At 36.2% G+C, this 14,285-nt stretch overlaps 1 protein-coding gene across 1 annotated transcript in view; it reads left to right on the forward strand.

Annotated features, from left to right (window-relative positions):
- TPO (thyroid peroxidase) overlaps nucleotides 1–14,285 on the forward strand; it is a 37,314-nt gene that overhangs the window by 12,667 nt on the left and 10,362 nt on the right. The window contains exons 6-7 of the mRNA XM_019282144.3: nucleotides 2,019–2,225; nucleotides 8,217–8,732. Of these exons, the coding sequence (XP_019137689.2) occupies nucleotides 2,019–2,225; nucleotides 8,217–8,732 (723 nt within the window). The remainder of the gene's footprint in view (nucleotides 1–2,018; nucleotides 2,226–8,216; nucleotides 8,733–14,285) is intronic.

Below are 14,285 nucleotides of genomic sequence, written 5' to 3' on the forward strand. Positions count from 1 at the left end.
TTCCTTTCAGCCTCGACTTTCTAGTGATTTTATGATTCTTTGCTTTAATAATGGTGCCTTTATTCAGGGAAGGAGGAGGGGGAAAAGAAGGTTGGGTGTTAACTAAATAAATATAAAGCACATAGACGTGCTAGCACATGTGTAGGTGCGTGCAGGTATGCCATTCCTCATAGGGTAGCAAGCCTTAACTGAACAAGTATTGCTGTCAAATCATAACTTCATTTTTTAGCTAGTCCAACTAACTGAGCTTAGAAAATATTGCAATATTTATGGATTTTAGCACCTCATATTCTTAAAAAATAGCAGACCCGCCATAGAGGGAAGTTTGAAAAGAGAATATTTGCACAGAGGGCTGGGTGAAAAATTCCCCAGTGCAGTGTGCAATGATTTGGGCTGGATTTGTAATTTGTGATTTGTCATCATTGCTTTGAAACCTGACTTTTAATGGACTCAAAGTCTTTTCATTTTAACCATTGTATGTTTAATAAGGATAAGCAAGAGAATTTAGTGTTAATGTCAGCTGCAACTCATGCTATTAATTAAATAACATTGTCTCTAAGCTGCACAATTTAGCGCTCAGAGATGGAAACCTGACATTTACACAGGCAAATTTCCAGTACATAGTACAAACTACCTTTTTCTAGATTCATTAGGGTACATGTTTGTAAAATAAAACACTCTTAAAAAAGATTATATAACCATACCAAATCTGGTTATCAACATCTGACCATCAGGAAGGTTCTCTGCTTTGTTTCAGAGTAAGATAGGGTAAAAATAATGTAATAAAGTTTTTTCTCATTTACATAATTGTCCTTTTTTTTTGTACCTTTAGCTATCTAACTATATCCTTTTAAAAGTAACGTGAAAATAATGTGAAGATGATAGATAAGTGTGAGGATTGCTATAAAGCAATACTAGATCACAGTGTAACTGTGATAGTTAACAGGGATAAGACAATTTTACTAACTTCAAGAAAAAGTTTGTGCTTTGTGGCCACCAAAGCTGTTAAAATACTCATCTAAAGTCTTGAATTCCTGATGACCTGTATGTAGCTTGCTCTCAACTATTTCATTATAAATCCTGATGTTCCTAACAAGCCCCATGTTGCCTGTTGCCCTTACCAATTCTATTTAATGGAACCTGCCTTATACATTCATTATATAGCCCTTATATTTATTACAGGCTCTGTAGTGTTTTATCTATTTTATGTGCTGCCCTTTCAGTTGCTTGACTTCCAAGGTAGCTGTTATATGCCAGGGAATATTTTGCAGCATGAGGGAGGAATCTGTGAATAATGATACCCCTAACATTTCCACAAACTGAGTGCTGATTTTGCTCTGATGGTTTTGCTTGGTTATTAATATAGGCTGGACATGTAGCATCGATGTCTCCATGTGCTCATCCTCAGAGTATCTGTATCTCCATGCAGCTTGCACAGAAGCATGTCAGAAATATATTTTGGCTTCTCCCTGCCTGGGAAAAGGAAGCAGAACTTTCAGCTACCATGTGTTTGCAACCTAGCTCATGTCCTGGGCTGCATAATCTCCTTCATTTATGTATGGAGCAGCTCAGACCCTCTGTGTATCAACAGTGATTTGAGTTTTCCCAGCAAATCTTTTTGTATAAGGAGGAAAAAAACATAATAAATAGAAAAAAACCTTTTAGACAGTCTAAAAGAAACGTGAGGTTTTCAAAATTCAAAAAGGAACCCAGATCAAAGATACACTGCTTACTGGCAAACATAAAAAACTCAGCTGAAACATCTTTGAATATGCTTGTGGCACCTGGGTCTCAGCTCCTGAACACAAAGAAGAGCCTGACAGAGGTTGGATTTTATACTGTTGTTGGATTTTTTGTTTTGGTTTGGTTTTAGGCAAAGCATTAGAAGCACTATACAACATAAAGTTGGGGAGGGGGAAGATAGCTTTTATCACTGTTCCCTATAGTTTTTAGTGTTTTATCATTTTGTGAGAAGTAAAAACTGCTTGGCACTCGAGGTAAATTCGTTCTCTTCTCAGGTTCGTGAAGTGACAAGAAAAATTATTCATGCATCTAATGAGGCTGTTACTGAAGACAACCTGTATTCTGATATCATTATGGTATGGGGACAGTACATAGACCATGACATTGCATTCACACCCCAGAGCACAAGTAGAACCACCTTCCTAAGTGGGATGGAGTGCCAGATGACTTGTGAAAAACAAAATCCATGTTTTCCAATAAAGGTAAGGTTCTAACTTAAATTCTTCGAGAGAAATGCCAGGGTCTAAACAGGTGAGTAAAGCCAAGAAACATTGGAGCAGACAATAATAGAAAAATAGAAACCAGTACAACTATTAAATGAAACAGGTAGACATTTAATTTTTTTTTTTTGTAGAGTTAATAAACCATAGTTAATGTATTTAATACATACATGAATTTTTTACCTGTTTATGTTGCTGGGAAACCTTACTGGTCCCTCCCAATGTTATTGCTCTCATGCTTCAAGGTTTTGAGTTCCATTGGGGAAAATAGCAAAGTAAAATTTATATTTTCAGCCAGATAAAGTGAAAGGATCTTAACATTCCTCATTGAAAGCAAAAATACTTCTTCCAGCTAATGCAAACTTTTGAAGAGAGCTGTCTTTTCAATGTATGCATAAAAATGATCTTCAGGGAGCTGCTGAAACATACATACATCACATCTTTGCTTTGAGCAGATGGAAAATGTGTTCAAAGCTTGTTAGAGGGCTAGAAGAAACATAAATAGGTATAAATATAGGATACTGTATTTTTGATCACTTAATTTAAAAGCATAGTCCTGCTTTCACTCAAAAAATTGAGTAGAAAAGTAAAACCATACTTTTGTTTCTCAAAGCACAGCCTGTACAACTCAGGCTACAGGAAAGCCCCATGCCCATCACAGCCCTTGGTGATGTTTAAGTTAGAGCAACCTAAATTGCTTTCCTTAGTGTTGGAGCTTGATTACTGACCAGCTTCTCTATGTACTGTCATGTAGGGCTTCTATCAGAATAGAAAACCTTTTTTTGCCTCAGCAAACTGTAGTTGATAACCACTCCACAGTCTCCATAAGTGCCTCATTCCTCTTTCATTAAACATAGAGGAAAATGTTTGGTTAACTGTAAAGAGAACCAAATCAGGCTGTGTTAAAGGTGGCTCATCTTCCATATGGTGAGAGAATTTAAATTTAAAATACAGGGAAGGTTAAATGAAATTAATAACAGCCTGCAATTTCACCACAGACAGGTAAATCTAGTCCCTGTCACCCTGGAGATATGGACTATTGAGAGCTTGCAAACTTATCTTGAGAGCATTCAGAAAGAACACAGGCTTCTTAAAGAAGACCATTCTTTCAGACATTGAGTGACTGAGAGCACTGAGTAACCTGAATCAGCCACAAAAGTCCTAATTATTAAGAGTATGCCATAGTTATGAAAAAAATATCTAGTTTGCTGTGTTTCCAATTTCCATCTGGGGCAAGATATTATTTTTTCCGTTTATGTTTTTAAGTAATAGCCTTAGAAACATTCCCATTACCAAAGTCTTACCAGGAGAGGCTAGGGCAGACATCTAGTCCCTGACCAGCAGTGCTTCGTATGATGGGAAAACGGATCCATCTGAAAGATATGCCACAATATATTGAGTCCTATTTTTAAAAAGTCTGCTGTAGCTATAAAACTGCACAAGTCTTCAAAAGTCATTTGTGTTTACGATATATTCTTTGAAATAGCACTACTAGTATTGATTTTGAAGTGCAAAACCCCCATATATTTTTATTACTACATGGATATTTAGTTTGAGAGGAGACTCATACTGCTTCCCATAACTTGAATAAAATGTGGATCACAGGGACCATAGAGGTCTAATCAATGAACCCGGACTAATTCAAACCTCAAAATCCCATCTACTTAAAAAAGAGACATCTTAAGGGATCTTTAAGAATAGGACTCCAAGGCTAATATTATTTGTGTGGTAGAAGCATTCAGTGCAGAGGGATAAAAGGTGCACAGATTGTCATGGCATAGACTTGCAAGTGTCAAGTGCTCTAAATAAGGCACAGATTTTGGATGTCTGTCTTGGAGCTGTGACGTCATTCAGAGAGCATGTTTCAAGGCTGCTCTTGAAGGAAATTTTTGTGATCATGTATTAATCTGTCACTGAGTATTTAACGTGTAGCTAAATCTAGCACTGGAAGCTGCTCCTGCTCAGCAGTGGAGCCCAGCACGTGGATGGGTCAAGCCTACCTTCGATGTAGCCATGACTGGCCATGGCAGGGGACATACAAAGAAATTCAGTCACAACCCTGTAAGCATTAGATAAGTTTCCCAGCTTGTGGACCTGTTACATGGTTACAGTCCCATGAATGTTTCAACTCCATTTTGCTATTAATCTGTTATTCACAGCTTTGATGGACAGATAGAAAGATGGTTGTTCTTTTGCTTTTATTATATGTTCAGTATTTTGTTGTTGGAATTGAAAAAAGGCCCAGTGGCTCCGGCAGGGGGAGAAATTGCAGTCCAAAACCAATGTGGTTGATAAGAGCAAGCTCCGTTTATTAGCAATCCAGAGGCACTTATATAGTATACCAGCTTGTTAACTCTTAAGTGGCTTAAAACTTATCAAAGCATATTTCTGCTTCTACATAATTGGACTTACATTGGCAAGCTTCTACAGTTATGTTATGATTTAAAGAATTCAGAGTTCACCTCCCCTTCTCCGGGTCTTATCTACACAGCTGTAAATCTTCAAAACTCCCTCTTTGTTTCTCAGGCTTGGTTCTCACAGAGCTTTTTCTCATGCAGAGTTTTTCTCACACACAGGCCTTTTGCTTGCAGGCCTACTGCTTGTATAGTTCTTTTATTGATCCCATAATTCTATCAATGATCCATGTCCCTGATCCTCTAACCAAATCCCAACATTTTTTGACTGTTTTTATCAAAGACACAGAATAGAATCTGTATTTAGAAAAAAAAAAAATAAAAAGAAAGGAGTGTTGCAGTAAATAGTGTGGTCAGAGGAACTAATTTTTGAACAGCAAAACAAAATGCTATTACCCTCTAGAACTAATCTTCTTTCAGAATTATTAACTAAGTTAATCTCCACATATTAAATATTTGGAAAACCACCACAGTTAATTTTATACATTCATTTTGTATATGAAGAAACTGTGGCTGGTTTCCAAAGACAGTGGAATCAATAGCATATTATACAACAATGTAGACATAGAGGCTGAAGTTTGCACTCTTGCTGTGTTCCTACAAAAGTAGCACCCAAGGGAGAATCCACCCACAGAAAAGGACAACCGTGCCTGCAGCTGAACATCCTCTCTGGGAGTTTCAGCAGGGAGAGGAGGCTCCTGACTGCACAGGTTAGGGAATCTGTCTAGAAAATATTCAGAGTCAATGCAATTCAATGAAGGATTGTAAGCAGCAGTAGTGCATTAATATTAATAACAAGTGTAGGTAAATAATTCATAGGTTGCCACGAACCATTGTGATTTTCTATTCTGGACACTTTTATACTAAAGGCTATAGAATTTCTCTCAGCAATTCTCACACAGAGCCTGTAGCTTCTGGTAGAGCCTGAACATTTTTTTTTTTCTGTATCTTTACAGGGTCCCCTAATGGGAAAAAACCCCCACCAAACCTACTAGCTTTAGTTTACACTTCTTTTATAACAGCCTGACATGCAGAACAGAGTTGTGGAGATTACTTGTCATTCCTCAGATTATTATTTCAGGTTAGGGTTGAGACATAAAGAAGCATTAGAAAGACTTTCATAGGAGAGCTACTGACTTTATTCAGTATTAATTACATTGCTGCCAATAAGTTAGACACGGCGCATACACCTAAGATAATGCAATCCAGAAAAGCTTTCAGTTACCTGAGATACAAAAAGGTGGAAAAGACACAGACTCTCAGAAAAGTGAGGTGATTTGAAAAAGGCAATGTGTAACGTGACCGGTTACTGTCTCAGCTACAAATAGATCTGTCATGTGCACTCAATAACCAGCAAAGTGAGTCCCTGCCTTTCTCTTGTTTAAGAAGCAGCAGCTCGCTGTCAGATGGGGTCATGGACTCTTCTCCAAGTTGCATGTCTACAAATAAGCATTCATATTTTCCTTTTTTTCAAACTTTCACAGACCATAAGCTAGATGTTCTTTTAAATCTACAGTAAAGAAACCTTTACAAGGTCATTTCCCGCAGAATAAATTCACAATAAAAAATATTTTTCTTTAACTGAAATATCAGTTTAGAGATTGTGGTAGACTTAAACAATTATTGCCTTTCATTTTCCTACACATAGAAGAATTTCACCATAACCAGGTTTGACCATGCTTATATAATAACAATTTAAATCAACATGCAGCTATACAGGAAAAGTGTTGTCAACAATCAGGGTTTTGTTGTTAATTTTTCCCCTCTAGAACTGTGTGACACAAAGAAAAAAGAATCATATAAATTTTATTCATTAGTTTTGGAAAAAAAATGTGATTCAGTACCCATTTCAGCAGAAAAGGGTCTCTTTTTTTCACTCAGATTATTTTTAATGTCTATTGAATAATAATGTAAGGAACCTCCAATTTACGCATTCAGCTGCTGGCTGCAAACTACTTATCCCGTGAAAAGGGAAAGGACGGCATTATGCAGCTCTGCCAGTCCCTTAATGTTCATTACTGCTGTTTTTCTCCACTGGGGACCAGAACAGATTGAATTGAAATTGCAGAGGCAGTTAACTAAAGATTATTCAGTATGAACTTCAGTATGAATATCAGTGTTGATATGTTTTGTTGTGAGCCTTGCTGTTTAACAGCTTAAAGGCACTTCCTACATTCTTTTCTCAGTGATACCTGAATTCTTCCAGGTTCTCCTGATAACTAGAAGCAGGACGTACTCAAACACACACAGGGCTGTGGCTGTCAAGTTCAGATATTTGTAGTATGAGATGAGTTGCCTGCTTACATTACCACCTGAAGGGAAAAAGAAGCCACACTAATAGCAAAAGACTTAATAGCAAATATTAAATAGAAAACATAAGACAGAGAAATTATTGATTTCAAAAATCAGTGAAAGAAAATGACTTATTTCCTTCAAACATAACCTACTTTGATTTGCTAAAACCTAGGCAATGAAGAAATAATGGTAGAATTTCTTTACCAAACAAAATTGAAAACCAAATTAAACTATTTCTTAATGTAAATGATTTGTTGGTATCAATCCCTACTGACATGAGTTCTCAGTAGTAAGAAAATTTTACTTGGTGTAATAAATGAGGTAACAATGTTATTATATAAAGTTAATTAATTTTATTCCAAAGTATCTTTTTTACTGTTAACCCCAATTTAAAGACTGTTCCATCTTTGCAGACTGATCTCTGTATTACTAGAAAAATGAAGAAGAAATTACATCACATATGCAGAATTCACTGTCTTCTGCCAAAGAGTTTTGAAAAATGAAAAGCAAGCAGATAGAATACAAATAAGGGTTAGCTCAGGTGTCTGTACAAAATATTTATTTTCTCTTAGTCAGATTTTTGAACCTCATTATTTGACCTCGGTGTCTCAGCTGTGTGGGGATCAAACCAATAAAGGAATGGGCAGTCTTTCATTTAATCAAGTCTATGTGCAGCCTTTGCTTTTTATAAAGATAGTCAGAATTCAGTACTTGTAAGACATCTGTTGCTGCAAAATAATGTGGCAGAAGACTTGTGGGAAACTGGCGGAAAGCAGAATGAATATTTACATCTGTCCTTTTTCGTTAGGAAACTGGATTAGAATTCAATATTGAATCAAAGCTTTTGCAGCATGCTGCTGCAGACACTGAAACTCCTCATTATGTTTTTATGCATACAGGTGAACCTGCTGCTTCACTTGCTGTTCAGTAGAACAGAATTTGACCAGATGTTCACATCTTCACTTTAAAACATTTTATGATGAATTTTGGTTGTAAAGCCAGACTGATTTAGATGTAGATGTATGACCTCAGTAGCTTATGATAGAGTAAAAGTTTTGGGGTTTATTTGTCTTTACTTAAAAAAAGGTTAGTCTCTTTCCTTAAACCTAAAGAAAAACAATCTATACAGATTTAGAAAATGTCACCCCTGTAGATGAGGTCTGAACAATGAAAAACTGAGTGAATGTAAATATTTAGACAAGACTCAATTTAGCATCCACAGCTGTTCTCCTCACCTCAGAAAATACCCTTATTTTGTATGCAGGTGACCACCAATGATACATTATCTTCAGGGATGGATTGCCTACCCTTCTACCGCTCATCTCCTGCATGCGGCACTGGTGATCATGATATTCTCTTTGGAAATACATCAGTGCTAAATACAAGACAACAGATCAATGGCTTAACTTCTTTCCTTGATGCTTCTACAGTCTATGGCAGTACTCCTGCTGTTGAAAACAAACTGAGGAATTTAACAAGCAAAGAAGGCCTTCTTAGAGTAAACTTAAAGTATAATGATAACCATAGGGAATACCTGCCTTTTACAGACCAGATCCCATCCCCTTGTGCACAAGACTCAAGCACAAGTGGAGCTGAGAGGGTGGAATGCTTTCTGGCTGGGGACAGCCGCTCCAGCGAGGTCACGTCCCTGGCCACCATGCACACACTGTGGCTGAGGGAGCACAACCGCCTGGCCCGGGCCCTCAAACGCATCAATGCCCACTGGAGCGCCGAGACCGTCTACCAAGAGACACGGAAAATTGTTGGTGCTCTGCATCAGGTTGGCTGCTTGTTTGCTTACCTACACATTGCACTGAATATCTCATAAAGCTTTGAATATGCTTCTGTGAGCAGCTTTTGAGATCATGTTGCCTTTTTTTTCCCACCTATGTCTGGGCTTCAAATTTGGCATGTGTAAAGTTTGTTTTGTTTTCCACTTTCCTAAATGCAATGTCCTGGTGCTTAGTTTGTCTAGGTATCTTAGTGCTCTGATTTTCATGGCAGTTTCTACTCAGATACATATTTATGCAGGCTTCTGCGATGTCTGTTTTGTCTGTTAAAGAGGCCTTTTCAGATGCTTTTTTTTTTTTTGGTAAAGGAAATTATTTTAAAGTAATGTTTCTGTATTTATACAATGTTCAAAATGTTTACTTTCTCACAGGTATTATATAAATAACAAATTCCCTGTGTAAAAATGCCTGTGAGGTTCTCAATGAAGTAGTAATGCACAAACTTCAGGCGCTGTTAATAGCTGACAGGAAATAATTGACAGGAAATAGCAGGAGAAATAAGTGTGGGAAAATACAGAAGAAAAGAGTCCATAAGGATGTTTATATGACATGTTTTCTGACTCTTAAAATTTTTTTTTTTCAGTACCAAAGGAGCCTTTTTTGAAGATAAATTGGGGAAGGATGCAATAAAACTTCACTTTTCTGATAAAACATTTTCCTTTCTTCTGCCACAATTTTTAGACAGTGGAATACAAAGCATGTTTCCTTTAAGAAATCACCTGCATTGTCTAATGCATTGTTACTTGCACTCAAAGCCATATATCTTCAGAGAAGTAACACACTTCATTTAATTGTATTTAGTCAGTCCTTTTGAAATTTTTGGCTTTTTGTTTACTTTAACCAAGTCAGCTCCTCTGCCATAAATATGCCATTTGCATTAAAAGAATGGCATTGACAAGTCAGAATAGTTGTTAATACCTGTTAGAAGAAAAGTGCAAGTCCAAAAGCAGTCCTCTGTGCATTCATATTCTTCTGATTTACATACACAAACATTATGGCCTGAAAGAAACCTCTTTGTGCAAGGCAATGCACTGCATGGATCAGCGCTGCTCATTATCTCTGCCGGTATCACAGATTAATGAGATTTTCCTATGGCTCATTAGAAATGTGTTTGAATTATATCTAGCTGGTTTAGAGACATTCATTCAAGACAGATAATTGGAGTATCTCTATTAATGGAAAGCTAACTGGCACACTAATGACAGCTCTGGTTGAATTTACCTTGAAATTTCCACTATCGAGTTTTGTTTCTGTTGCTAGATATTTCCAAAATTCTCTTTCTTTGGAAGGAATGATTTCAAGCATAATTCCTGCCTGTAGGTGTGTAATTATAGAGAATTGAACAAAAAGCCTTTTCTTCTTCCTAGAATAAAGAAGATGAAAAAAAATCTCTCTTTAGACCGTACTTTTCTTCCTGGATTTTTTTTGGCACCATAAATCTCTAGTGACAAGTATTTGATAACAGAAACTTGACAAGGTTACCAAACACAGCAATTGCCTGTTGATATCCTGAACAAAACAGATTTTTTTTGGCTGCATTGTGCAGTTTCACTAAAAAGGAATAGTAACTCTCCTTTCTATTTTATGGGAATAACACATGCTTAACTTTATAAAGTATTAACACTGCAGTATGCAGTAGTAAAGATACATATTCTGATTTACCTCATGTTTTGTGCAAAAAGACATTTTTTCCTTGTCATTTAATACCTGAAGGAAAAAAGTCCAATTATTCAACTGCTAGACTTAACATTACTATTTCATACATATGTAGTTTGCACACACCTGTGCTGTTCTTTGGAGACAGTTTCCCCTGATGTGCTATTTGGATTGTGAAAGATGGATGATTTGGCACTAGTCAGATGGAGCAGGAGTTTTGCAGATCAACCTGAATCCAATTCTCTTTCATTTATTACAGTAGCAGAGAACCATCTCTGAATGAACGCAGTTACTCCCACTTGATCCCAACTGTAGGTGACAACTGCCTTTAGTTTTCAGTGTACATAGAGGTGTTTATTTCACTTCCTTCTACATCTGCTTGTGTTCCCTGAGCATCTTGCATGGTTCAAGGTGTGGGTTGAAAGTGGGTGACTTCTGAAACTGAAGTTACATTAACTACTTGGATGAAACTTGCTTGTAAAATTAGATGATCAGATAGCTCTTCTCAGAAATATGAAATTATAAAGGATAAAAAAATAATATATATTATAAAATAATATGTCTTACATAATTTCAGAACTCATATTTATAAAGTGTATAGTTTAGACTATTAACAGAACTATAATAATGTGTTCATTTTTTTTTTTTATTAAAAATTGATCTCTCATACAATCACCTTTTACCCAAAAGTTTAGGACTTCAAAGTCATCTTCATCATCTGCAAATCCTTTAGTATTTACAGTGAGAACTCCAAACTAACCATGCATAGCACTTCAATGAATTAAACATCATTGCTATGTTTGATAGGTCTCTATTATTTCTGCAATCTTTTCCAAGTGCAGAAGCTTCATTTAATTGGCACTTCACTGTCTCAGTGAGGTACTATTCCTTCAAAGTTACAGCTGGCCAATGGCAATGACAAGATGCACTTTTGGCCTTACTTATCCTTATGATAGTTCACATATTTTATACTCTCTCTTCCAGCCTTTTTTTTTATTTTTCTTTTCCAGCTATTGTGCCCTATTCACACTGACTTTGGGATATAGTGTAGAGGTTTTTGCAAGTCTCCTGAACCCTATGAAAAGTGATAAGAATTTCTGTATCTGTTGCATCTAATTGGTAATAACATTTAACATTAACAAAAAGTTCTCAAAAATAAAGTGAAATTATGTAACCTATTTCCAAACATCTAATGTGTGGCTGACTTCTGATGAAGGTGGCTCAGCCTGGAGAAAAATGCAGCCAGGATACTCAGTGGGTTCATAAGGATGCTTGGGAACCCCTGCTGTAGTTCTGCCTTCTGAATGAGAAGAGTGTTGCCTGTAACAGCAGCAGCCTACCTGACTTGCAGTATTATAGTGTTCACAGGTCAGGATTCAGTTACTTTTTCTGTAAACAGTGCACATGGGATTCATGATATGATGGAAAATCTATACAAGGCCTTTTCTGACACTCAGATGCTGTTTCTATCTGGATACTTACCAAATGATTGTCTGAATTGCAAAGAAATTAGTGCTTTATTTTGTCTGATATGACTAAATGAATAACATTTAAATGATCTTATTCTCTCAGTTAATATATGGTTATATAGATTAAAAAGGTCATATAAAAACACTGAGCATGTGGGCCGCTATTTAAAACTAATTTAATTTTCCACTAAATTATGCTGTTGGAACAATGACTGCCATGAGATAGTAGAAATATTGACGTTATTGATTAAAATTGTTTTCTTCATGAGGCTTCTGTAGACCCTGGATTTGATGCTATGAGGTGATGAATGTATCCTAAGAAAAGCTTGGATTACCACTAATATCATAAATGTCACAAAGAGTTGAGACCACCCAGTACCTTGCAGGTTCAGACTCATTATATCCATGTACATTCCTTATGCTACTGCAAACACTTGAAAGTTAACTTATTGTTAACAAATAGACTCAAAGTAAGCCATAAATGATGGAGCAATTCATTATAATTGTTTGTGATTTTTTTCCCATATAGTCACTTTATGTCTGATTTTATTGACATATTTTGCAACAAGCATGTTCCTTTGTTTCCACAGGAGAATCTCATTTATTGAAGGAACACTACTGAAAGAAAGTACTGTGCTTATTTATGAATGGAAATAAACCTTTTATATTATTCTCTGAGAGAGGGGACTGCATGCAAAAGAATTTTAACAAAAATAATGTTGATGCTTGTCAGCTGTTAACGTCTTCTTTAAAACTTATATATGTGTCAGCTATGAGTGAGCCTCTTCTTGACTTCACACAGACAAACTTGGGCACATCCAGAGACTACACAAATGCCAGATGCTATTTCTGATGTGATTCTTTGGCAGATTACCGTTGTAGTATCATATTCTGCTGTATAAGTAACAACTTAGCCTGTATTGTCTAAAACTCACCTCTATTTGATGGAGCCTCATTTAGCCTGTGGAAGTTTCCATCAAACAAATGCCTCTCCTACTGCAGGGTAGGCAGGCATACGACCAATTTTCACCCTTAGCCTTTTAATTTTCATGTCTTGAAATGGCCACCCCTCTTTCTCTATCAAGGAAATTAGAAATGAAGATGTCTCCCCTGGAGCATATGAAAAATCTGAGTTGCCCTTTCCTTCAGGGAGTCTGGCCTTCCTGAGCAGCTTAGCTTGGGATTTCATGAAAAAGAGCCAAAGAATTAGTCATAGATTTTTGTATCCATGACTAACCTACTCCTAAATAAAGTCTTTGACTGTAAAAACTATACATCTAAAATTAGAACTCCTATCTTTCAAAACCTTTGTGAATATAGAAAAAGATTAGCTTTTCAAATGACAGTGTCAGTATTAATTTCTTGCAATAATTTTATTTGTTTCATATGCTGCATTAAAGGAGCTGTAAAAGGGATTTTAACATATAGTCTTTTAAATATTTTGTTCACTGCATGACCTAACCTGAAAACCTAAACCTCTACCTTCTGGGAAAAGTGAGTGAATTGTGGAAAGATTTGCTTGTCTCTGCTCTGTGCCTAAAATAAAGATACAAGGTTTTATAAGGTCATTTTATGCCAGCTAGTTTTTCAATATGCACTATATCAAGTTCAAAGTACATTTGTCTGTATATTTATTGCATATTATATTGAATCTAGAAGGTATTTTATTGAGTTCATTATGCTTCATATTTATCGCATATTGCTTTATTGAGTTCAGCATAATCTTTAACCTATAATGCATTTTCATTTTATTTGGTACATTAGAACATTTTCCCCTCTTTCCTTTTGTCATATGCTTTTCCATGCCACTGCAATACTATTACATCATAAAAGCATTTGACAGAAGGTGTTTATCAGTCTTTTAATTTTTGAAGTATATTTTTTAGGAGTCTATAAATTGGCCTAAATTTAGTATAAAATGCCTACAAGGGGATTTTGGGCACTGGTATTTTAAAGCCTCATCATTTCAAATAATAATAAAAGAGGATTTGTGTCACAAATATATGTCTGAAAATAGCATCTGTTCACATTAGCAAGCATTCTTGAAAGACATTATAGTGCTTCATGCTTTCATTCCCAATTTTAAGGCCATTATAATTTGCATTTTTAATCTCAGCACAGCTCCTGTGAGCTGGATTACCCCTGTGGTTTGTAAAGGAGCAGCACTGGTAATCCCTGCTCAGGAGGCTTTGGTCTAGCATCTATGGTAAGACCCAACAGGGCCTGACTGTTGCTCTGTTCTGAGCTGTACCATGGACTCTCTCCAGTCATCTGTCCCCTTACTGCAAAAATAAGACTGATATTGTTTTCCAGGTAATACTGCTCTTAGTTATGCCAAATGCTTGGGCATAGATGAGTGAAGAAAAAAGCATTTAGCAGCTGGGATTCATTATTATTCTTCTATAGAAAAGCTGAAAT

This window comes from Corvus cornix, chromosome 3, assembly GCF_000738735.6.
Source record: "Corvus cornix cornix isolate S_Up_H32 chromosome 3, ASM73873v5, whole genome shotgun sequence".
In the NCBI taxonomy this organism is placed as follows: domain Eukaryota; kingdom Metazoa; phylum Chordata; class Aves; order Passeriformes; family Corvidae; genus Corvus; species Corvus cornix.